Below are 26,061 nucleotides of genomic sequence, written 5' to 3'. Positions count from 1 at the left end.
ATTCCCAAAGCATTCCCTCAGACGTGTGCAGCAGATTAAGTGGTTCTGACCTCCATGCCTTTGGTAATACCAAACTGTCTTTGTGCTACAGAAGACATTGTAAGAGCTGACAGGGTTAACACTGTTGCAACTTGTGCTGCTGTAACCAAGCCATATCCATGGGTCAGACTCTGAGTGTAGACATGGAGCAACAGGCTGAGCAGATGTATCCACTACCAAGTAGTCATATTCTGGGATAGCCACGCCTGTAGAACTAGAGTTTGAGTGAACAGCTCTGTATTTCCTTTCTTCCATAAAGAAAAGGTTCTACCCTATTAGGTTTTGGGTTTACATTCATGTTAATCAAATCACAGCGCACATGTGTTGTATAACAAAAAAAAAAAAAAAAAATTAATGTATTTGCCACATTTCACACTACCAAAGAGGAACAATGTCGAAATTTATGTAACATGACTGTCAACATTTGTGAGTGTTCAGAATTCCATTAAGTTGTGCAATCGTAACACAGCCCAAAAATACTAAGTCTGCAAGGGTCTGTCAAATGTTCGAGTTTACTGATACTCTTAACATCAACACAAAACCACAAACAGAAAAATCTACACTTGTTTTATGTTTTTGCAGGGGGCAAACCCACTTGCACCCCTGCAAATTGCATATACCAATTCTGAGATCACACTACAGTGAAAGGAAAAGGGTAAATTTCCTGATCCTCACTATACTGCAGTCTCTATTCAAAAGCTTTTCCAATTTTTGTAGGCTCAATCAACTGATAGGGACCTGTGTGCAGTTATACATACAGCAGCAGAATTCAGAACATTTTCTCATGCTCAAAAGGCACTATCTTTTAACATTTATTCAACATAATGAGGTACGACTTTTCAATCATTCAAGTAAATGCATTTGTTCAGTTAATATGCGATGTTGTGCAACTCGCCAAGATGAATGTAAATCAAGGATCTGAAGTAGTTAACTTCATTTTATCTGCAACCTATGGGTATACGGATCCGTATCGGATCCAAGCCGGCAACTTTTTTTCTAGCATCTGCTCTGAGCTTCTCCCCTTACCCATAATGCCCTACATCTCCCATCTTCCCTCAGATCTCGTTTGCCGCGCCATTAGTGTGCATCGTGGTCTCCTTTGCTCTGAGCTCAGGGGATAGTAAGTGGTATTTTTTTCTGGTATCTAGGTGTGTTTGAGTAAAATTTTCCCTTCCTCCCCTTGTGTAGTATCTTGCTATGTCGTCGGTGTTTAAAAAAAAAAAAAAAAAAGAAAAGTTTTGTATAGAGTAGTAGTTAGTTCTGCCCTTCCCCTACCTGTGTGTGTGTGGTTTTGGAGAGGTAGTGTTTGTACCTTTCAGTGCATGACTATGGCTTACCAGCCGAAACCTGTCTTTAAAAAAATGTACAGTGTGTGGCCATAAGCTCTCCCCGGCTGATGGTCACACTCTGTGTTTAATTTGCTTGGGAGTGGCGCATTTCTCCACTCAGTGTTCTGTCTGTTCAGGTTTTAACCCTAGAGCCCTTGGGGATTGTAAGGCCAAGCCAGTTGCCAAAGGCCTTCTCCCTGCTGCCATGCTGGCATCTGCCTCGGTCTCTAGTGTACCACCTCCCACCCAGACAGGGACTCAACCTCCCTCTTTGTCTGGTGATGGGTCTTCCAAGGACAAATCTTCAGACAGCGTGGCTGACAGAGAAAGAAAAGGGTAAAGAAAGGCGCAGAGAAGAAAGGGAGAAAAATGACAGGCATCGTAAGTGATCCCCAGATAGGGGGCTGTTTCTCAGTCCCTCATCTAAGACCACAAGGTCCGTTTCTCTACGGCTCCGGTCTCCTCATTTCTCACCAGAGCTGTTGGAACATTCGGACCCAAGGCCTTCCTCCCCACTGCGCAGACCAGCCAGATCTGAGTCGGTGGCCTCTTTGAGGTCGACTCGGAGCCTATCGACAGGATGATGCAGAGATTTATTCAGACCCAAATTCAGATGGGAGTCTTGCCAGGCCCCTCTCCCTCAGGAGGGGGGACCTCCATGCCTCTTTTCCGCCCCATCTCTCCTTCCCTGATCCGTGCTTTGACTTCGGGGCTCTTGGATCCGAGGTTTTTCGGAGCTGGTAGCTCGGTGCTGACTGTTCCTCCACCCTCGACTCCGGCTGTTACTGTGAGTTACTCTGATCCGACTTGTTCAGATCCGAGTGACTCTCGGAGCCACGGACAGGGAGTCGGACCCGGGGGAATGGATTCTTTGGCTCTGACCTTTTCGGATCCGATCTGTTCCCTCGGATCTCAGGCTACCCTGGCTTTGGCTCCGATCCCCACTTCGGATCCAGGGAGGGCTTCTCCCTCCGCCTTTGAAGTCATGGAGAAGGTTCTCTCCCAGGGATTGAGACCCCAGCCCATCCTCTCAAGTACCACCCAGGCCCCCCTGGATTTGGCGATGACTCCCTTCATCCTATCTCAGGGACAGCCTGTGCCAGAGGATCCCCAGGTTAATTTCCCTGAGGAAAGCCCTGCGGCTCACAGATCCCCTTCTGAAAGTCCCACTGAAGAGGGTCACCGTAAGCTCAAGTGCAAAAGGAGGCACTTGAACTCCCCCGAGTCCCTCACTACGGACACTGACGTAGATGGAGAAGATTCCCCCAGGTCGCCTCCCGAAGACGTCGTCTCCTGAGAAATTATGGAGATCCTCCACCAGAGGGCTGGTTGGTCAGCCCCAAAACCTTCTGGGGATGAATCATTGTTCCTGGAGGCCTTTGGCATGGGCCCATCTACTTCCTGTGTGTCCCCGCCAGCAGACCCCTTGGTGGACCTCATCACCACGAGGGCATGGAAGGAGCCTGACACCGTAGAGCCCATCCCCAAATGCCCTGACAAGGTTTGATCTCCCCCATCTGATAGACAACCCTGGTCGAAAGGAGCCCCAGTTGCTATGTTGGTTGCACCGACCACAAAGAAGGAACTAGCTCAGGAGAGTTCTTCAGTCCACCCTCCAGACAAGGAGTGTAGGTCGTTGGATAGGTTTGGGAAGAGTATCTACTCCTCAGCGACCTTTTCTATCCGTGCACTGAATTATTTGGCACGTGATTCGGCTTCACCGAGACCTTGCTTCAGAATTCGCTGAGTCGTCCCCAGAGTCTTTATCGCCGCAGGACAGTTCTCGGCGAAAATGTCTACTCTGAAATCAGTCTGAAACACGTCAATGTGGCTCCTCTCCCATGCCACGGAAGGAGCAGCTAGGGCGGCTGGGACAGGCATAGCCATGAGGTGTCATGCCTGGCTCAGGTTGTGTCAGTTTGCGGACCCTTTCAAGGCGTCATTTATCAACACTCCCTTCGGATCTTCCCTTTTTGGAAAGACAGTATGTGACACACTTGTCCAGAGCGAAAAGGACGGGAAGACTTTGTCTGCCGTCTGAGTCCACTTCTCTAACCCTCAGCGGTCCTTCTCTAGGAATTAGAGGGCAGAAGATGATGTGTTTCCGAAAATCTCAGTTTTCCCGAGATTTTCAGAGCAACTATTCCCCCAGAGGCAGAGGGGGACATGATTGACGCCAACCCAGAGGTAGAGGGGTTTCCCGGAATTTCGGGTCTAGGGAACCCTTTTCTGATGGACCCGGTCAGCAGCCCTGAGGGGTTGCCCAACTGTCCTACTCTGGAGGCAGTCGGGGGACGATTGTCCTTACACCCAGTGGCATGGGAGTCCATTATGACAGATCGCTGGATTTTACAGCTAATATCCAGAGGTTACTCTCTCCCATTTTTTGCCCCTCCAAATATTAGAAAACACCTCCTGGATGTTCCACCTGCTCACAGGGAGGCCGCAGCTCTAGAGGTTTCAAAGCTGCTTCTCAAACGAGCCATCGAACAGGTCGCCCCCGATCAGTCGGGGTTAGGCGTCTACTCGATGTTCTTTTTGGTGCCAAAAAAGACAGGGGACCTCAGGCCCATTCTAGACCTGTCAACATTAAACCTGTCGGTAGCCAAACAGAAATTCCGCATGGTCACCCTACAGTGCATTGTACCTTATCTCCGAGAGTGTGACTGAATGTGCTCGATAGACTTCCAGGATGCTTACTACTGCATCAAAATGCACAGAAGCTCCAGGAGGTTTCTGCGCTTCTGACTGGGAGCCAGTCATTTTCATTTCAGAGCCCTACCCTTTGGTCTCACCACAGCCCCCAGGGTGTTCAAGGTAATGGCAGTTGTAACGGCTCACCTGAGGCTTCAGGGTATTCAGGTGTTTCCATACCTGGACCGACTGGCTCTTTGCTGTGCCCAACAAGTATCAATTGTTTCTGGCCTGAGATTATTTCATCCGGTTGGCAGATCTACTAGGAATTACAGTCAATGTTCACAAATCCCATTTGCAACGAGTACAATTTCTAGACTTCATTGGGGCATGGCTAACACTTTTCAGATGAAGGTATTCTTAACTGCAGACAGGATCCTACACCTCAGGTGCCACATAGCCCAGATAGCGAACTCCAAGTCTTCAAAGGCGAGCGAGGTTCACCGGGCTTTGGGTTCCATGGCTGCCGCCATATCGATTCTCCCTTGTGCGTGCCTTTACATGTGAGTTCTTCAATGGACTCTGGCTGTTCAATGGTCTTGGCTAGACCTTCCCATGGAATTTCCGATCAAGATCAGTCACGTCTGCAGGACATCTCCTCTTTGGTGGTTAAGTTCACCGGAGATATCAAAAGGACGCCCCGTTGCATCATCTCCAGTCCAAGCCACAGTGACCACGGACGCCTCCCAACTCTGGGGGGGGGGGGGCACTGTTCGGGAAGGACAGTCCAAGGCACTTGGTCCCAGTCAGAGACTAAGTTGCACATAAATGTTCTAGAGATGAGGGCAGTGCTTTTAGCGTTGGTAGCCTTTCATGCAGTCCTGCCTCTTGGATTGATTGCATTTCAGTCAGACAATATGTCTGTTGTCTGGTATATCAATAAGCAGGGGAGAACCAGATCCTACATTCTGTCGCGAGGCCATGAGAGTGTGGGAATGGGCGATCGGTCGGTTTCTGATAGCAATGCACATTCTGGGGTGTTCCAACATTTTAGCGGACAGATTGTCGGGCCATTCTGATGCCTTAGGAGTGGTCTCTGAAACAGTCGGAGCGGAGGAGTTCTTCATTGCATGGGGTCAGCCTTGCTGCGATCTCTTCGCATCTCCTTCCAACTTGAAGTGTAACGAGTTCTTCGCTCTGATTCCCTCACCAGGGGAAATCCCCAGAGACGCTCTAGTCCATGCTTGGACCCCCCAGGCTTCTGTATGCTTATCCACCATTGCCACTCATTCCGAAGTTACTTCAGAAAGCTTGTGACTACGGTTCAAAGTGATCCTCATTGTCCTGTTCTGGCCTCATCAGGTTTGGCTCCCATTCCTTTGGTCTCATCTCGTAGCTCCCCCGTGGGTTCTGGATCCCTGCCCGGATCTAATCTCCCATCCGTCGGGGGCACGTCTGCCTGATCTTGGTTGCTCTAATTCCGTTAATTGCCTGGACGTCCGGTATTTCATCCCCGGTAAAATCCATTCTGGTGGCTTCTCTTAAAGACTCCACTCGGAAACTTTATTGCAATAAATGGAAGTGCTTTTCCATTTGGGCTTCACAAAGAAAAATAGATCCCTTTGCAGCCCCTGTTCCTGCAGTGTTGGACTTCCTGTCTGGTATCTTTCAGCAAGGAGCTAGCTCCTCCACAGTGAAAGTACAATTGGCAGCCATTTCCAGCTTTCATGTTGAAGACAACATGGCCTTAGCCTCCTGTAAGGCTTTTCTTAAAGGTACTTTTCTGTTACGGCTGCCTGTCAAGGATTCAGTGCCTCCTTGGGGCCTTACTTTTGTTTTACAGGCATTGGTGGCTCCTCCGTTTGAACCTGCAGCTTCTGTGGATGTGAATTTTTTGTCTTGGAAGACCGCTTTCCTAGTCGCCATTACATCTGCTAGGGAGGGTTTCTGAGCTTCAAGCTCTGTCTGCTGTGCCTCCATATTTGGTCTTTTATAAGGATAGGGTCTCGCTCTGTACTTAACCCTTCCTTCTTACCTAAAGTGGCATCTGAAGCAAACGTAAACCAGTCCATTAATCTGCCCGTTTTCTTTTCTAACTTCCAAAATAAAGGTGAATACAAACTCCATTTGTTTGATGTTCATAGGCAGCTTCATTTTTATCTTCACAGAACAAAGTCTTTCCACAATACTGACCAATTGTTTGTTTCCTTTTCCAAAACATTTATGGGAAAAGCTATTTCTAAAGTTTCTTTGGCCAGATGGATCACTCTTTGTATTTCACATGCCTACAAAGCAAAAGGTTTATCTCTTCCTGGTATTGTTAAGGCTCACTCTACCAGGTCTATGGTGACTTATGCTGCTTTTTGGTCTAGGGTGCCTTATGCTGCTTTTTGGTCTAGGGTGCCTTTGGACGATATTTGTGCAGCAGCGACTTGGGCCAGTTCACATACCTTCATTTCCCATTACAAATTAGATCTGATTTCGAGGGATAGAGCATCCTTTGGCTCTGCGGTGCTCAGGAATATCCTTCCATAAGGGCCTCTCGGGATCAGAGTAGCTGGGGACTCTGTCCCACAGGTTGCAGATAAAATGAAGTTAACTACTTCAGATAAAGAAGTTATATACTTACCATAACGTTCCATCTGAGTAGTTATACTTCATTTTTCTGCAACATTCCCTCCCTCCGTCCCCTGGACCTTGTCCTGTCTTTTCAGGATTGGTTTGTTGGGTTGAGTTGCTTATGTTTTAGTTGCAGCAAACTCGATCTGAGTGAAGATAGGAGATGTAGGGCATTATGGGTAAGGGGAGGAGCTCGGAGCAGATGCTAGAAAAAAGGTTGCCGGCTCGGATCCGATACGGATCCGTATACCCACAGGTTGCAGAAAAATGAAGTATAACTACTCAGATGGGACATTATGGTGAGTACATAACTTATTTTTTTGCTATATCAGAGGGGGGAACAGTCTACCAATGAACCTCAAAGGCCACTTCACAAGAGCAGTGTACACATCTACTATCTTCCTAAAGAATGCTTCAGTAGACAGTATTTGCACAATAGCCACTTGGTCACATCTTCGTACCTTTGCCACTGTTTTCAAATTGAACATGCCTTGCAGAGTAAAACTTTTTAGGGCTACTGTGATCTGTAGGGTATTTTCTTAGTCAGGCCCATCCAAATAAGCAGCTGGGGACAGCGTCCTATGTGTTAAGATGAACCACTTTGCGCATGATGCAAAAGTAATGTACTTAAACCACTAGATCTTTAAGTTGTTTGTCCATATTTGATAACACTTCCCCACCATCTTTCCTCTGCCAATACCCATAACAAGCAAGCCAATCTCTTAATTCCTGTCTCATAATACCTCCAGCACAGCTGTTACTTATACCACCCTCTGGTCTATATTAGGACACAGAACTTTCAAAATTTCGAGTGTTCTGATATCGACCCGTTATCAGCAAACGCTGAAAATATCGAAGAAACAGAAAACCGATTTTTTTTTTCCTACGGAAAGAATTTGGTTGTCTGTTTATGTTGCTTAGGTATTTTCAGCACTGTGGTGGAAAGTTACGGGTCAGGTTCAGGTAAGTGTGCGATTGTGTGGACGTGAGGGTTAGGGTGGGGTAGGTGAGTTAGTGTTAGGGTGCGGGTGAGGTGACTGTGTGGTAGTGACGGACCTTAGGGTTTGGGTTAAGGTAAGTGGATAGTTAGTGGTGTATGTATAGTTTAGTGTAGGGTTTAGGTATATAAGAGTTTAGGTGTGTGTATGTGGATTGCTGTTTGTTTGGTTTGCTTGTGTTTTGTGTGTGTGTGTGTGTGTGTGTGTGTGTGTGTGTGTGTGTGTGTGTGTGTGTGTGTGTGTGTGTGTGTGTTTTGGAACAGCAAATTTTTTGCCTAGGAAAAAATGTGCTGTTCTGTATGTTCAATGTTTCAAATTTTCGATTACTAGGGTTCGATATTAGAACACTGGAAATTTTGAAAGTTCGGTGTTCTAATATAGACCCCCCCCCCCCACCCTCTAGTTTCATCTTCCTTCGGAGATGCCTGCAGGTGTTCATCGTGCATACAGCTGCAGTCATAACAGATGGGTTTTCCTGCCGTCAGGCGGGTCCTCGGTCGGCCGAATTCCAAAGTCTAGATCCGGCGTCGGTTGTCGTCGCTTCTTCCCTGACGTCAGTGCGACAGGGGTATAAAAGAACCAGCCGACGCCATTTTCTTCAGTCTTTATTGCCGCGCGGTGCCCGAAGCAGAAGCAGTTCGTAAGTGCCGGTCGGCCAGCTCCTGAGATTACGAATATTTTGCAACCGAAGTCTTCTTGAAAGCTAAGTACCCCGTTGGGGAAACTTTTCTTGCCTCAGACCGATGTCAGACAAAGTTAATAATTGCATTTCATGTGGGAAGCAAATACCGCATAAGGATTTTCATTCCCTCTGCATTCCTTGCTTAGGCCCAGACCACGACGTCTCGGCCTGTCGTTTTTGTGCTACATTCAACAGACACACCATTAAGCGTCGGGCGGAGTTCGCCCAACACTATTTTGGCAAAATTAATTACATTGTCGTCGGATACTCCGACTCCAGTTTTGAGTAAAAGACGCAAAAATAAGGACCGACATACGAGGTCCGCGGCTTCTACCGACACCATGCCAAAGCCGACTACAGGTGGTCCGGTTCTCAGTGAGGCGCCTACGCAGCCCCTGACTACCAGCGACACTTCATTGGCGGTGTCTACTGTATCCGAGGTCGCAGGCTCTTTGGCCCACACCCCGACTACCGATACCGAAGCCACTCTTGGCGGTGAAACTTAGAGTTTAGACAGGTCTGCCACCTCTCAAGGTGTCTTCAGGCCTTCCTCTTCTTTTTCCATCAAGGCTTTCGCTAAGTCTAAAGCAGCCATGCATACTAAGAGACAAGCTCCACAGGGCCCTTCTCAAGGCCCCATGCCTAAAAAGCAGATGCTCAAAATGGCTTAGGATTTGATTACTCTCATCAGGGGTTCCCAACCCCCCCCCTCCCCCCCGGACAAAAGGCCCAGAGTGGAGGAAGAATTCCCCCTCTTCGGACCAGGCCTCCATTATTTCAGAGCATTCTGATGACCTGGAACATTCATACTCCCCTTTTGAAGATTCTGATGCAGAGGAGTCCATTCCCTCTGTCTCCCCCCCTGAGAATTACTCTTTTGGGGAAACCTTACATACCTTGAGGGAACACTTCCACTGGGAAGGCCAAGAGTACTCAGACTCCAAGAAAAGGCTTGGGGATTTTCTCTTGCTCCCTCAGCACAGGCCTCTGGCTATACCTCCTGTCTTAGACATTCTAGATGATGTGTATTCGGAGGCCTGCTTTAACCCAGACTCTCCTCCAGCCCCAGTCAAGCCTGACCAGTATTACCGGGTTCCTGACTCACACCAATTCCTATACAAAGCCATGCGGCTGACCCAGAAACTATCTCACAGGGCCCCAAGGGAATTAAGGCCTCCACTGCTAAAAATCCATTACCTTCAGAGAGAGATTCCAGAGCTTTAGAAAGGTGGGAGGAAAAGGTATACACCTCGACAACCTTAACCATGAGGGCATTAAACTGCCAGTTCCATATGTTAAAGTACCAACAGTTTCTGTTATCACAGTTGAGAAGCAAAATGTCACAACCTGAACAACCAGACTTGAAGGAGTTGCAGGATTTGATGCATAGTGCAGAACAGGTGGGTAAACATACCTTGTAATGTGGTTTTGATGCTTTAGAGGCCTCATGTAGAGCTGCTGTTACAGGATCAGTCATACGTAGACATGCCTGGCTCAAAGAGCAAACCTTACCAGATCATGTCAAGCTAAATTACTAGATGCCCCTCTGCAAAAAGATGTATTTGGTGTTAATGCTGAGGAGGTATTAAAGAAAATGGAGGAAAAGGCTAAATCAATACAAACAGTGAAAGATTTCCTACAGGTACAACCTCCACGTTTCAGTAGAAGTTGGCCTACCAAAAATTGGTCTTTTCCAGCCACGGACAGACCCTAAAGAGGTAGATACAGGCGCCCGAGGGGCAGAGGGCAATGTCAAGGATCGTTTAGAGGCAGACAATGGCGAGCTCCTACACAAAGAGGTGGTGAGGATAGTTCACAGCCATTCAGAAAGCAGACCCAATGACTTTCCCCTTTGCATGCCAAGCAAGGCTCAAATGGCAGCACCTTTAGGCGGAAAACTGGCATTATTTTTGAAAAATTGGCATATTGTCACAAAAGACAAATGGATCCTGTACATTATAAACAGAGGCTACAGATTCCATTTTCACACCCTTCCAAAAATGAGAGGCATGCCAAACCTGCCACACAATCAAAGGGCAGAGGCACAAAAACAAATTTCAGATCTCATGGACATGAAAGCTATTCAAGAGGTACCTACACAAGAACAAGGTCGAGGTTTTTACTCAAGACTATTCGTGGTACCAAGGAAGGGAAAAGATTGGAGACCTATTTTGGACCTATCCATCCTAAACACATTTTTACTCGTGCCAAAATTCAAGATGCTCACATTACAGCAGCTTCTTCCCATGCTGGGCAAGGAGTCTTGGCTGGTAACATTGGACCTCAAGCAGGCATACCTGCATGTCCCAATCAGACAAGATTGCAGAAGATACCTCAGATATGTCCTTCAAGGATGCATCTGCAGTCATAACATATGGGTTGTCCTGCCTCAGGCAGCCCTTTCGGTCGGCCGGATTCCAAAGTCTGGGTCTGGCCTCGGCTGATGTCGCACTTTCCCCGACGTCATAGCTTCTGGGGTATAAAGGCATCAGCCGACGCCATTTTCCTCGGTCTTTCTTGCCGCGCGGTGCCCGAAGCAGAAGCTGTTCGCAAGTGCCGGTCGGTCAGATCCAGTGATTTCAGCTACCGAATACTTCGAAAAAAAGCTAAGTACCCCGTTGGGGACTCTTTCTTGCCTCAGCCGATGTCAGACAAAGTAAATAATTGTTTAACTTGTGAGAAACAAATACCTCATAAGGATTTCCATTCTTACTGCCTTCCTTGCTTAGGCCCAGACCACGACGTATCAGCTTGTTTAGCCTGTGCCTCCTTCAACCGACGGACTCTTAGACGTCGGTCGGAGTTTGCAGAAGAATTTTTCTGATCCGTTTTTGCATATAAAATGCCGTCGGAGACTCTGACTACGCATTTGGCCAAAAACGCAGGGGAAAGGACCGACACTCGCGGCCCGCGGTTTCGGCTGAAACCACGGCTAGGCCTACCGCGAGTGTCTCTGTTTCGGCTGAAACCGAGCCCTCTGTTCTTCCTACGACAGAAATCTTACCTCCGACAACTGAGGCCAGAGAGGCCCCGGCTGAGTCGGCTTCAGAAATCCCTACCGAAGCTAGCGCTCAAGATTTGTCCGACACCATTCCATTGGACATTTCTACACCTGCACGTGGGGCAGCTAGGCCCCCAGCTTCTATGTCTATTAAGGCCTTCTCCAGGGCTAAAGCTGCCAAACTTTCAAAAGCTTTACCTGCCAAATCTACTTCTCAGAGGCCTTCCTCAAGTTCTCAGATTCTCAGTCTTGCTGAGGACCTTATATCCTTGATTAGGGGTTCCCAACCTCACCCAGACAGGGCCTCCCAACCTCCACCATACAAAAGGCCTAGGACTGAACCCTCTGAACCTGTCTCCTCTGATTACTCCACGGATGGATCTGATTTGTCAGACCATCAGGAAGGGGCCTATTCTCCTTACGAGGATTCAGATGCTGAAGATTCTATCCCTTCGGCCTCCCCTCCTGAAGAATTTTCCTTTGGGGAGACCTTGCACTCTATGAGGGAACACTTTCAATGGCAGGGTCAGGATTTTTCTGATTCTAGAAAAAGGCTAAGGACTTTTTTACATTTGCCCCAGCATAGGCCCTTAGCCATACCACCAGTGCTAACTGTAATTGATGATGTGTATAATGATGTTAGTTCTGCACCTGATTCTCTTCCTCCGGCCCCTGCCAAACCTGACAGATATTACAGGGTCCCGGATTCTCACTTCCACCTGTATAAAGCCCATGCTGCAGATCCAGAAACTATTTCACAGGGCCCAAAAGGTGTTGCAGCTGCCACTGCCAAAAGTCCCCTACCCTCTGAAAGAGAGTCTAGAGCATTAGAGAGATTGGGTAAAGAGGTTTATACATCTGCTACTCTTTCTGCCAGGGCTTTAAACTGTCAATTCCATATGATACAGTACCAAGAATATTTGTTAGATCAGCTGAATAAGAAGCTTTCTTCTCCTGAACCTTTAGACCGTAAATCCCTTCAGGATTTAGTACACAACTCTCAGCAGGTCAGTAATCATTTCTTAAAATGTGGCTATGATGCACTGGAGGCTTCATTTATATCAGCTATGACTGGGGCAGTAATTCGTAGGCATGCCTGGCTAAAAGAGCAATCCCTGCCAGACCATGTCAAGGCTAAGCTCCTAGATGCTCCAATGGAGAAACAAAGTGTATTTGGCTCCCCTGCACAGGAGATTCTAAAGAAGGTGGAAGAAAAAGCAAAATCTGTGCAAACAGTAAAGGAATTTCTACAGGTCCAACCTCCGAGGTTCAGCAGAAACTGGCCTTCCAAGACTTGGTCCTTTCCAGACACCTCCAGAGTACAGAGAGGCAGGAATAGACGCCCTCGAGGCAGAGGTCAATCAAAGGGTGCCTATAGGGGCCGTCAGTGGCAGCCTGCCAACCAGAGGAGTAGTGCCACAGCTGCAACTACAACCACTAGCACAGGACAGACACAATGACTTGGCTCTGATTCCGCCTACCAGGGAACAACTGGAAGCTCCCTTGGGCTGAAAGCTGGCTTTATTCTCAAAAAACTGGCATTGCATTACAAAGGACACATGGACATTGCAAACAATAGACAAAGGATACAGGTTTCACTTCCACACTTTACCAAAAAGGAGCGGAATGCCAAACCTACCACCAAATCAGAAGCCAGAGGCTTTAAGACAAATCAAAAATTTACTTCAGATGAAAGCGATAGAAAGGGTACCATCTATGGAACAAGGCCAAGGATTTTACTCCAGACTATTCCTTGTACCAAGAAAAGAAAACCAATGGAGGCCTATTCTCGACTTGTCCGCACTGAACACTTATCTCATTGTACCAAAATTCAAAATGCTGACCCTACAGCAGCTTCTTCCCATGTTGGGCAAGGAATCTTGGCTGGTGACTCTAGATCTCAAGGAGGCATACCTGCACATCCCTATCCGACCAGATTGCAGAAGACACCTCAGATTTCTTGCAGGATCAGAGCATTATCAATTCTCAGCATTACCCTTTGGCTTATCTACTGCGCCTAGAGTATTCACGAAATGCCTGGCATCAGTAATTGCACATTGCAGACTTCAGGGAATTCAAATCTACCCATACCTGGACGACTGCCTAATACAAGCGGACAGCAAGACAAAATTGATAAAGGATTTGGCCTATGTCATACACCTGCTACAGGCCTTGGGATACACAGTCAACATCCAAAAGTCAAGACTAGTGCCATCCCAAAGGATAACCTTTTGGGTGCAGATCTGGACACAATAACTCAGATGGCTTTTCTCACAGAAGAAAAACAAAAACAACTTCCAGATTATTTCATGACTTTGACAAGACAAACTCAGCTTACTGCAAGGAAAGTCCTGCAGGCCCTGGGTTTCATGGCATCCTGCATAATCTTGATCCCACATGCCAGGCTGCATATGAGAAAATTACAATGGTACCTAAGGAATGTATGGTCTCAACACAGACACAGTCTAGAAACCATGATACCAATCATTCCATGCCTTCAAAAGGAATTCCTGTGGTGGGCTCAGGCCTGCCAGTCCAACAGAGGGTTGCCTTTCAAGAAACCAAAACCAAGGCAGACCATCACCACGGACGCCTCAGACCTAGGATGGGGAGCACACATGGAGGACAAATGTATCCAAGGCCTATGGTCTCAAGGACAGCTAAACTTGCAAATAAACCAAAAGGAGATGCTGGCAGTGAAGCATGCAATCGAGGCATTCAAACCATTCCTCCAGCAAGTACATCTGCTGATAAGGACAGACAACACCACGGTCATGTGGTACATAAACAGGGAGGCACGCATTCCTACCCTCTATGCCGGATGGCAATGGATCTGTGGAACCTAGGCCTGAATCTCAATATCCAGCTGCAGGCCATATTTGTACCAGGAAAAGAGAATTCACTAGCAGACAGCTTAAGCAGGACTACCACGGATGCTCACGAATGGATGCTGCATCCAGACATCTTCAAACTCATAACAAAGAAATGGGGATTGCCAGAGATCTGTTCGCCTCCCCTCTCAACCACCAACTGAAGAAATTCTGCTCAAGGACATACCACCCACAAGCCTGGAGGGTGGACTGACTCTCTTTCAGCTGGAATGCCGTAATAGTGTATGCATTCCCACCTCTCCCATTGATGTACAATGTTCTTCTGAAGATCAGGGAGGAACAGCCAAAGGTGATACTAATAGCTCCGGACTGGCCAAGACAACACTGGTATCCGCTACTGAAAAACATGTCTCAGGCGAACTCATGGCCTCTACCCCTATGGCCTCTTCTAACGCAGAACAATTTCAAGACCCTGCATCCAAACTTGAAAACTCTGCAACTAACTGCCTGGAAAATTGCTTAAAACCAAACCAAACTGTCTTATCTCAGAGGGTCAAGGATATTATCCTGGAGGCTCGCAGACCCCCCACAAGGAAGGCATACTCAGCTAAATGGAAGAGATTCCTCATTTGGAGCACATCAAAGGGCACAGATGTCACAGTTGCAAACCTAGCACACATCCTAGAATACTTAGCAGAATTGTTCCACAATGGCCTGTCTTACTCTTCCATTAAGATTCATGCTTCAGCAATTTCAGCAGAATACAATATGGATCCTCCTATCTTCTCTCACCCTCTACTCAGACAATTTCTGAGAGGGATCAAAAATGTTAAACCTCCAAGGAGACCCCCTGTACCTGCATGGGATCTCAATTTTGTGCTGGAAAAATTGACACTACCTCCTTTTGAACCAGCATCAGCAGACTTACAGTTTTTATCTTGGAAAACTGCTTTCCTTCTGGCAATTACTTCAGCAAGAAGAGTATCCGAGCTACAGGCATTAATGGCAGTGCAGCCTTTCCTTATTTTTCACCAGGATAGAGTGTCTCTGAGAACCAATCCAACTTTCATGCCAAAGGTGGTATCCAGGGTATCCTTGAACCAAGCCATTCATTTTGCCTATGTTCTTCCCTAACCCACAGAACAAAGGAGAGAAACTCTTGCACACCTTGGATATACACAGACAACTACGCTACTATCTGGACAGAACTAAAACCAGCAGAAGAACTGACCAACTTTTTGTAGCCTATGCAACTGGGGTGCAAGGAAAAGCAATTTCCAAGCAGACAATTTCAAAATGGATAGGAAATTGCATTCGCTTTTGCTACTCTTTTCATGGAAAGACCGCTCCTGAACATATCAGGCCTCATTCCACAAGGGCCACAGCCACCACTACAGCTTTCCTACGAGGGGTGGCTACCAAGGACATTTTAGAAGCTGCTACTTGGAGCTCTGTGCATACATTTGCCAAGCATTATAATCTACCTTTATACTCCAGATCCCGAGCAGGCTTTGCAACTGCAGTTTTACAGGGGATCTTAACTACACCATCCTTATCTTAGTACCTCCTCCCCCAGTTTGGCTATGGTATTCTACCCATATGTTATGACTGCAGATGCATCCTTGAAGGACATAGTACAGTTTTGTACCTACCATAAATGTAGATGTCCGATAGGTATGCATCTGCAGTCAGGATTACCCACCCTCCTTCCCCTCTGTGGTATTCCTAGGGTGCTTACCCCTCTTTCAGCTAGCTGGGGGAATCTGTTATGGTGTATTTGTTTGTTTGTATATATTTTTTGCTACTGTTTGGAACATTCAACATTTATCCAAATTTAGCCTTCCTAGAGGGCACCTGGCATCTGGGGCAAGAAACACTGAGGAAAATGGCGTCGGCTGATGCCTTTATACCCCAGAAGCTATGACGTCGGGGAAAGTGCGACATCAGCCGAGGCCAGACCCAGACTTTGGAATCCGGACGACCGAAGGGCTGCCTGAGGCAGGACAACCCATATGTTATGACTGCAGATGCATACCTATCGGACATCTACATTTATGGTAGGTACAAAACTGTACTTTCTTGCAGGTTCAACCCATTATCAATTCTCTGCATTGCCCTTTGGCTTATCTACTGCGCCCAGAGTATTCACGAAATGCCTGGCATCAGTAATTGCCTACTGCTGACTTCAAGCGATACAAATATACCCATATTTGGACGACTGCCTGATCCAAGCGGACAGCAAGCACATACTTCTGAAATATCTGGCTTTTGTAATAATGTTGTTGAATTCTCTGGGATACACAGTCAACAAAAAGAAATCAAGGCTAATACCCTCTCAAACAATAATTTTCCTGGGTGCCAACTTGGACACAAACACCCAGATGGCCTACCTCACGCCAGAGAAACAGGGGCAACTAACTCAATACTTCAGAAAACTAGCAAATTTCACCAGGCTGACTGCAAGGAAAATCCTGCAGGCTCTGGGATTCATGGCATCTTGCATCCTACTAATCCCATGTGCAAAGCTGCATATGAGGAAACTTCAATGGTACCTGAAAAACCTATGGTCTCAACACAGCCACAGTTTGGAAACAATAATACCACTGATTCCATGTCTTCAAAAGGAATTTCTGTGGTGGGCTCAAGCATGCCAAAGAAACACAGGTCTCCCATTCTGCAATTCTCAAGCAAATCAAGTCATCACAACAGATGCCTCGGACTACGCCTGGGGGGCGCACATGACAGATCGGTGCATTCAGAGCAAATGGTCCCAAAAAGAAAAGCACCTACACATCAATCAAAAGGAAATGCTAGCAGTAATGAATGCTATTATAGCTTTCAAAAACCTTCTGCATCCAGGTCAACTATTGATAAGGACAGACAACACCACAGTCATGTGGTACATAAACAAACAGGGAGGAACCCATTCATACCCCCTATGCAGGCTGGCCATGTCTCTTTGGAACATGGCTCTGGAATTACAAATCGAACTTCAAGCACAGTACTTGCCAGGCAAGTAAAATATGCTAGCAGACAACCTAAGCAGAAATATGACAGATCCACACGAATGGAAGTTGCATCCTCAAGTTTTTACAGAGATAATTCAAGCATGGGGAAGGCCAGACATAGATCTCTTTGCCTCCCACAAAATTCACCAATTGGCAAAATTCTGCTCAAGGACCTTTCATCCACAGGCCTGGAGAGTGGACGCACTCCCTTTCAGTTGGACAACAATGACAGTTTATGCCTTTCCACCTCTTCCTCTGCTGCCCAAAGTTCTATTAAAAACCAGAGCAGACAGACCAAAGATGATTCTCATTGCTCCAGACTGGCCAAGACAACACTGGTACCCACTCCTGAGGAGCCTGACGCATTCCCCACCATGGATCCTACCTCTAATGCCTCTTCTTCTGACTCAGCACAACTTCAAAACTCTTCACATTCAGCTGAAAACACTCAATCTGGCCGCTTGGAAGATACCTTAACTTCACAACAGACCCTACTGTCCAAGGAGGTGCAGGATGTCATTTTGGAGGCCAGAAGGCCTTCTACTAGAAAAGCTTACTCCGCAAAATGGAAACGGTTTTGTGCCTGGAATGAGAAAAAGGGCCAGAATCCTGGAATACTGAATTTACCTCAAATATTACAGTATCTAGCTGAGATGCTAAGCAGTGGACTTTCATTCTCCTCCATCAAAATCCATGCCTCAGCCATTTCTGCAGAATACAACACTGATCCTCCTTTATTCTCCCACCCCCTCTTAAGACAGTTCCTCAGAGGGGCTAAGAATATAAAACCCCCAAGGAAACAACCAGTACCTGCTTGGGACCTCAATTTCATTCTAGAAAAACTGACCTCTCCTCCTTTTGAGCCAGCTGCCTCAACAGAACTGCAATATTTGTCCTGGAAAACAGCCTTCCTTCTGGCTATCACCTCAGCTCGCAGGGTATCGGAACTACAAGCCAAAACATACGAAATATAGCAATCAGCAAAATACACACCACAACAGCCCGTATTCCACCAGTAAAGTTCTTTAATGTTCAATGATCTGGTACCTCGGCAGTTCGCCTTCAAGGATCACAATTTGTTTAATCAAAACAGTCATTATATACCATTTTATAAATCAATTAATCAATTTGTAAAAATTCATTCAGTAAGAAATTGGTTCAAATTAAAGTGACCACAACATAAAAAATATTTTGTAATATGTGTTATATATACATTATTATAATAAATTCAACAATGTCTTAATTTACAACTAAATAAATAAACCAACACATGAATAAATAAAAAAGTGAATCAAATAAATGTGATATCAAATAATATGACATTTAAATATTTTAAACAATACAAATCCTGTTATTATACATTATATGTTATGTGAAAATCTATTTTAGTTTTATTATATAAAATATATTTTTTAAATATTTTTTATTTTTTTATATATTATATACCTAATTCGGTTTTAAAGTGTTGAATTTCAGTATCATCCTGGTTTCCAATTCTAACAGTTTACCTATGAGATCATCTCCCCTTGAAATATAAGGTTTTCCTAGTATACTAAATTTTAAACTATCAACACAACCACCATGAATGTCAATAAAATGTTTCACAACTGGACTAGAAAGATTCGAATTTCTTATATCCTTTAAATGTTCAAAAATCCTAATTCTTACCATCCTTTTAGTCTGTCCTATGTACCAAATATCGGTACAAGAACAACCCTATATATAATACTACACTAGTTGACTTGCAGTTGAAAAATTGTTTAGATATATGACTTCTATTGTTGATGAATTCCACATTAATAACCCTATTACACACACTGCACGAACCACATGCAAAAGTACCTACCCTGGCAGAAATTGTCCTGTCATGACGCAATAAATTATTGTTTAAGATTTCCTTTAAATTTTTTCCCCTCTTAAAGGAGAAAATAACATTATTTGGAAATAGCTCACCTATAGTATCATCCTCACAAATTAAATACCAGAATTTTTTAATCAATTTCTTGGAAAAGGGAGTAAATTTGGTTACGAAAAACAGTTTCTCAACATTATTTTTCACATTAACAAAATATTTGACATAACCCTCTGCATTAGGTACTGTCAAGTTCTCATTCATTCTGCCATCTCGACATCGCAGTAGATGGTCATAATCATACCCCCTTTCCAATAATCTCAAAAGCACTGAATTTAATTCCTTATCTACCTCTTCATTTATGCTGGTATGATCCCGAATTCTTTTGAACTCCCCTTGTGGTAAAGCATTTAACAGGTGTGGGGGATGCATACTAGTAGCATGTAAAAACACGTTTACTGATGTTTGTTTTTTATAAGGTCTAAATTGTATTTTATTTTCTTTTTCAAATAAAGTCAAATCAAGAAAATTTATTTCACTTCTATTAACCTCATACGAAAACTGCAGCTTATGTTCATTATTATTCAACATCTCAAAAAAGTCCAAAAATTCAGACATGTCCCCCTTACAGATGAAAATTAAATCATCTATAAAGCGCTTGTACATAACCACATTTTTCTTGAAAAAAATCAGTTGAGTAGATGAATTTCTTTTCAAAAGAATCCATATAAATTATGGCATAAGATGGTGCATAAGCTGCACCCATTGCAGTGCCTTTGATTTGTAAAAAATACTCAGTATTAAAAAGAAAATAACTGTGTCAAGCAAAATTCCAATAGACTTATCAAAAAACTAGTTCTAGGTCCCTCACCTAACATATTGCACACGGACTCAAGCCCCCTTTTTTTGTCAATGTTAGTATATAGTGACTTTACATCGATAGTGACCCAATAGTAATCATAACTCCACACTATATCAGAAACATAATTGATAAGTTCCTGTGTGTTCATAATGTGAGCTGTTACCCTATTCAAATAGGCCTTTAACTGGAAATCTAAAAAAAAAGGTTAACATTTTCCAAAAAAGAGCCCATCCCAGATACAATGGGCCTACCTGGAGGCTCTGCTAGATTTTTATGAATTTTAGGTAATGCATATAGAATAGGCATAGTTGGTTTTCGTATGTATAATTTCTTAACATCAACTTGCGTAAAGAACCCTAAACGTTCACCTTTTTCCAACATAAATAACAGCTCATCATTATATGACTCTATAGGATCACTATCCAATCTCTTGTATTCTTCAGAATTCAACAACAATTTATTCACCATGTTACAGTAGTTAATTTTATCCATTATAACCCAATTTCCACCTTTATCGGAACTACAAGCCCTCATGGCTGTGCAGCCTTTCATCATTTTCCATCAGGACAGAGTTTCCTTACGAACCAATCCGTCCTTTATGCCAAAGGTGGTATCCAGGGTAGCTTTGAATCAGGCTATCCACTTACCTACCTTTTACCCTAATCCTCAAAACAAAGGGGAGAGACTACTACATTCCTTGGACATCCACAGACAGCTGCGTTACTATTTGGACAGAACAAAGCCTTTCAGAAAATCAGAGCAACTCTTTGTGTCCTATGCTACAGGAGCTCAAGGGAAACCAATTTCCAAACAGACAATCTCAAAATGGATAGCCCACTGCATACGCTTTTGTTACTCTTTTCATGGTAAAACTGTACCTGTAGACATCAGATCTCACTCCACAAGGGCCACAGCTACCTCTGCAGCTTTCCTCAGAGGTGTTCCTACCAAAGATATTTTGGAAGCAGCCACTTGGAGTTCTGTGCATACCTTCTCCAAGCACTATCACCTACCATTATACTCCAAAACCAGAGCAGGCTTTGCCACTGCAGTCTTGCAGGGCATCCTGGCTCCTCTTAGTTCCACCTATTGCCTACCACCCCTTTTTTAGCTTTGGGATTCTACCCATCTGTTATGACTGCAGCTGTATGCACGATGAACATAGTACAGTTTTGTACCTACCATAAATGTAGATGTTCGAGTGCTAATACAGCTGCAGTCCAGGTTTCCCTCCCTCCTTCCCCTCTTGGGACAGGCTTATTGGCTAACACCTCCTCATACAACCTGATTGGGGTATTCATTTATGGGGTATTTGCTTGCAACTACTGTTTTTTGATTATATTGCATTGCATTATTACATAAATTTATGTATTGCCTTCCTTCTGGGGGCACTTGACATCTGGGGCAAGAAAAACTGAAGAAAATGGCGTCGGCTGGTTCTTTTATACCCCTGTCGCACTGACGTCAGGGAAGAAGCGACTACAACTGACGCCGGACCTAGACTTTGGAATTCAGCCGACCGAGGACCCGCCTGACGGCAGGAAAACCCATCTGTTATGACTGCAGCTGTATTAGCACTCTAACATCTACATTTATGGTAGGTACAAAACTGTACTTTCTTAATGGTGAATGGATAAGGTTCATATGCTTTAAAAGAACTGGAGAGATGGAAACCTGCATGGGGGGTGAACAGTCTAAGGGAGTTAAGAGTACTTATGAGTAATATAAGACAAGTGATCACAGAGACCTAGCCATATACACCTTTAAGCAGATGCGCTTAAAAGTTCATGCCACCCTTATAAATACTTTAGTGCCAACCTCCCAAATCAAGCAGAGACTTACATAACACTGGTGAAAATGTTTCTACCCATCTAATTGTCAGTGCTAGTCTTAAAGGCAGAAAAAGTAGTGTTGAGTGGTCATAATGCCTGCAGCATAAAATCCTACCTGTTAGGATTATGACACTTCTTACAGATCTGATTCTGTGGTGGAGTTCATAACTTTCATTTTATTTCCTGGTCAATGGCTCTTAGAAAGATTTCATAGTAGTCCTGAAAGTTTCGGATTTATTCAGTTATATGGTGAGTATGTATCTGTTTTTATGGTCACTAGTAGAACTCTGTACTGTTGCCTTTGAATGTTAGCAAGGTAAAATTCGTGGTAGCATTAGTGAAATTTATCATGAGTCAAAAACTAGGGAAAAGCATTTGTACTAATGATTGGTACCTTACTGACTGGGTGTTGAAAGTCAAGATTGTTGAGTCCCAAGTGGTTGTGATGACATTTCAAATAATTGTTCCGTTAAAATCATGTTTTTCACCCCTTTCCCCTGAGCTTTATATGTTTTGAATGCAGTATTCAGTATTACTAAATTGGGCTTTCTAATTTTGCCATTGCTGAATAAAAATGTTTTGGTTTTGGCTTTGAAAGCATGTACTAGTACAATAAAGAATGCCTGCCTTGAGTAATGTTGTGTTATCTTAACTGACACTTGATATAGTTCATCCTTAAAACAGTCTTAGATGAGATAAACTGCAAGTGGTCTTGCACTGATGTTGTTGCTGTGAGATTGAGAGATATTTTTTTTAAGGTGAAATGTGTTTGCTTTTAAATTTGTTGTAGTTGATTGTAGTTTAGTAGAAATATTAACATACTTTTTTAAACTGATACAGCAAATAGTACCACAGAATCCTTGGCTGAATCTGCAGCAGCTTATACAAAGGCGACAGCAAGGCAGTGCTTATTAGAAAAGGTGGAAGTTATCACTGGAGAAGAGTCAGAGAGTAATGTCCTGCAGGTAAATGTTTATAGAGTTCATCCTTAGAAATGTCTGTATTGTCTTTGTGGTATAGTACTCTTATCAAGAAAAAAGTGTGTGCAAAACTGCTAGTTGGGCTTATTTGAATATTGTAATTGTGAATTCATTGTTCACACCTTGTTTGTATATATATACACAAACTGTGTGTATGTGTACATATACACACGCACACTCTCTCTCTCTGACTTGATTAATTAAACCCAAAGAGTCCTATTAGATCAAATTTGACATCATTCACATACTACCCTGTGCTTCCACAGTTCAAAACTTTCAAATTGAAGATTGCTCAAGCAGTGGTAACTGCTATCTTCTAACACTGAAACTGCAGAGTACTATGATGAAAGTACATAAACTAAAAAGCAGAAGTCAAAGAAAATGCTTCCTTAATGGTTTCATTTGGGATACATACACATATACATATGTATGTATATATAATGTATGATCTCAATTATCACTGTGCTGCATGTTTGAACTGCTAGCAGAGAGGCCTGTAAACTCTCACATACTCCAGGAACTCATGCAGCTTGGAATCTTACTGCAATATGGTAAAAACTGCAGAAGTCTGTCGAACCCGTTGACACTTGGACATGGGAAGCATATTAAAAGGAAAAGATGTGAAAGATCAAGAAAGAGAGGCTGTAGAGCAGGAACTGAGGGCAGACTGAAAAGAAATCTACACAGGCCTGCACATCCTTCCATGCTGCTAGCAAATGTACACTCACTGGAGAGCAAGATAGACTACTAAATAATGGATCTTTCCACACAATCTAAGGTGAAAAGTAGTTTACTTGTGTTCACTGAAACTTGGCCGAACTCCAGTATAAGTGCTAGCACAATATATGTGGAAAGGGATGTCATTAGTTCGTGCTGACAGAAATCAGTCTGTCTGTGGTAAATAAAAATAGCAGGCACGGAACACACTGGCAAGAAACCCAAACAGTTTGTTTATTGTTATTTTCCTTGTGGAGCTTTGTTGTTTCTCTGTGGTAAATGTGGTGGGGAGTGTGTGTGTGTGTGTGTGTGTGTGTGTGTGTGTGTGTGTGTGTATATATCAGCAACAGCTGGTGTACAGATTGTGAAATCGACTGTCACTGCTCAGAGAACATGGAGTTCGTATCACTAAAATGCAGGCCCTTCTACTTGCATAGGGAATTCATTGGAGTGAGCATAACAGCTGTTTAAATCCTCCCTAGTGCTAATACCAGCATGGCATTGAACATTCTGTATCTGTCAATAAATGACCTCCAGAATAAAGAACCCTGAGTTCGCCCATATAATTGTAGGTGATTTCAATCAAGCTGAATCCATATTACCCCCATTACTGTCAACATGTGAACTTTGCAACAAGAGGGGAGAACACTCTGGATAAGGTGTACACAAATGTAAAACTGGCCTACATAGCAGTTCCTTATTCACATCTGGGCAACTCAGACCATCTGTCCATCATGCTGCTTCCTGCATACACACCACTGCTGAAAAGGAGCAAACCTACAACCAAACAAGTAAGGCTATGGCCTGAGGGAGCAGTCTTGGCACAACAGGACTGCTTTGAATGTACGAACTGGTCTGTTTAGAGAGGCAGCTGTAAAGAACCACCATATGACCTAAAGGTGTATACGGAATCTGTAATGGCCTATATTTCAAAATGTTTTGATGTAACTGCCATCAAATTCATTGCTGTGCTAATCAGAAACCTTGGCTATTTGGTGAAGGTATATGAGCTCCTAAAGGCATGAAATGCTGCATTTAAATCAAAAGACAGGAATGCCCTAAGAGTGGCCAGAGAAAATCTAAGTAGAGGTATAAAGAAGGCTAAGAGGGCTTAAGGACATAAAATGCAGGGGCACTTCTCTGACTAATGGAACTCCAGATGTCTCTGGCAAGGCATACAAGCCATAACCAACTACAGGCTTGCATTTTCCCCATGTGACGACATCACAGAATCTCTGAACAAACTAAATACCTACTTCAGATTTGATATGGACAACAACACTGTGCCAGAAAAGCACCCTGTTAAACAGGCTGAGGAGGTGCTATTTCTAAGAACATCTGATGTTCTGAGGACCCTAAGGTGAGTAAACTCAAGAAAAGCAGCTGGTCCTGATAATATGGGAAGGGTTCTAAGAGACTGTTCTTACCCAACTGTCCACTGTACCAACAGATATATTAAACACATCCCTGCAACAAGCCATTGTACCCAGTTGCTTCAAAAATCATTCCCTTAAACCAGCAATCCCAACTGACACGCCTAAATGATTATCGGCCAGTTGCTGTTACATCAGCAGTAATAGTGTTTTGAGTGATTGATCAAGAACCGTATCTCTTCAAGCCTACCTGCAACACTGGATACATTACCGTTTGCTTATAGATCTAACCGCTGCACGGCTAATGCAATAGCTATAGCACTTAATGAATCCTTGGCAGATCTAGAGAACAAGAATTGCTGTCAGAATGCTGTTCATCGATTTTAGTTCCACCTTTAACACTGTCATCCTGCAGCATCTAATATCTAAGCTGATCCAGCTGTGCATCAGCACCGCTCTATGTAACTGGATACTGGACTTTCATCGACCGACCCCAAAAAGTATGTGTGGGAAATAACAGTTCAGTCTGTGTGACATTGAGCACAGGTGTCCCTCAGGGCTGCATCCTGAGTCCTCTGCTGTTCACCTTGTTGATGCATGATTGCATGGCCAAGCATGAATCCAACAAAATCAGATTTGCAGATGATACCACTCTTTTAGGTCTTGTCAGAAATGGTGAGGAAACAGCCTGTAGGGATGAAGTGGAGCATCTAATAGGTTGGTGCAACCTCACCAATCTGGCCTTAAATGTAAGCAAGACCAAAAAATTAATAGTTGACTTCAAGGAGGACTCAGGAGATGCATCAACCTCTGGAAATTAAGGCGGTGGCAGTGGAAAGAGCCAAAAACGCAAAGTTCCTGGGGGTGCACATCTCAGATGAACTATCCTGGTCAACTCATATTAGCCACACAGTGAAGGCACAACAGTGTCTGCACTTTCTACGAAAACTGAGGAAGGCAAACCTGTCTGTCCATCCTTAAAGTCTTCTACAGGGGGGCCATCGAGAGCATCCTCTCAAATAACATCATAGTTTGGCATGGTAACTGGAAAACATCTGACCGCAAGGCTCTTCTAAGGGTAGTGAGGACAGCAGAAAGTCTTTGGTTCCTCACTCTCATCCATGGATGATCTGCATGCGACTGGGTGTGTGGGAAGGGCTATGAAGATAATCGGCAGTCCCACTCACCCTACCCATGGCATGTACTTCCGCCTTTCCTCAGGCAGGCGGTATCATAGCCTGTACTGCAAAAAATCTAGATTGAGCAGGAGCTTCCCTCTATTTATAAGGCTGCTGAACTTGAATG

At 44.3% G+C, this 26,061-nt stretch overlaps 1 protein-coding gene across 1 annotated transcript in view; it reads left to right on the top strand.

Annotated features, from left to right (window-relative positions):
• RANBP3 (RAN binding protein 3) overlaps nt 1–26,061 on the top strand; it is a 2,163,070-nt gene that overhangs the window by 1,543,661 nt on the left and 593,348 nt on the right. Inside the window, exon 14 of the mRNA XM_044054814.1 lies at nt 22,527–22,651. Within this exon, the coding sequence (XP_043910749.1) occupies nt 22,527–22,651 (125 nt within the window). The remainder of the gene's footprint in view (nt 1–22,526; nt 22,652–26,061) is intronic.

This window comes from Protopterus annectens, chromosome 13.part0 (assembly GCF_019279795.1).
Source record: "Protopterus annectens isolate FY-2018-M chromosome 13.part0, PAN1.0, whole genome shotgun sequence".
NCBI classification, from domain to species: Eukaryota; Metazoa; Chordata; order Ceratodontiformes; family Protopteridae; genus Protopterus; species Protopterus annectens.
This window is presented reverse-complemented; position numbering and strand designations above follow the sequence as displayed.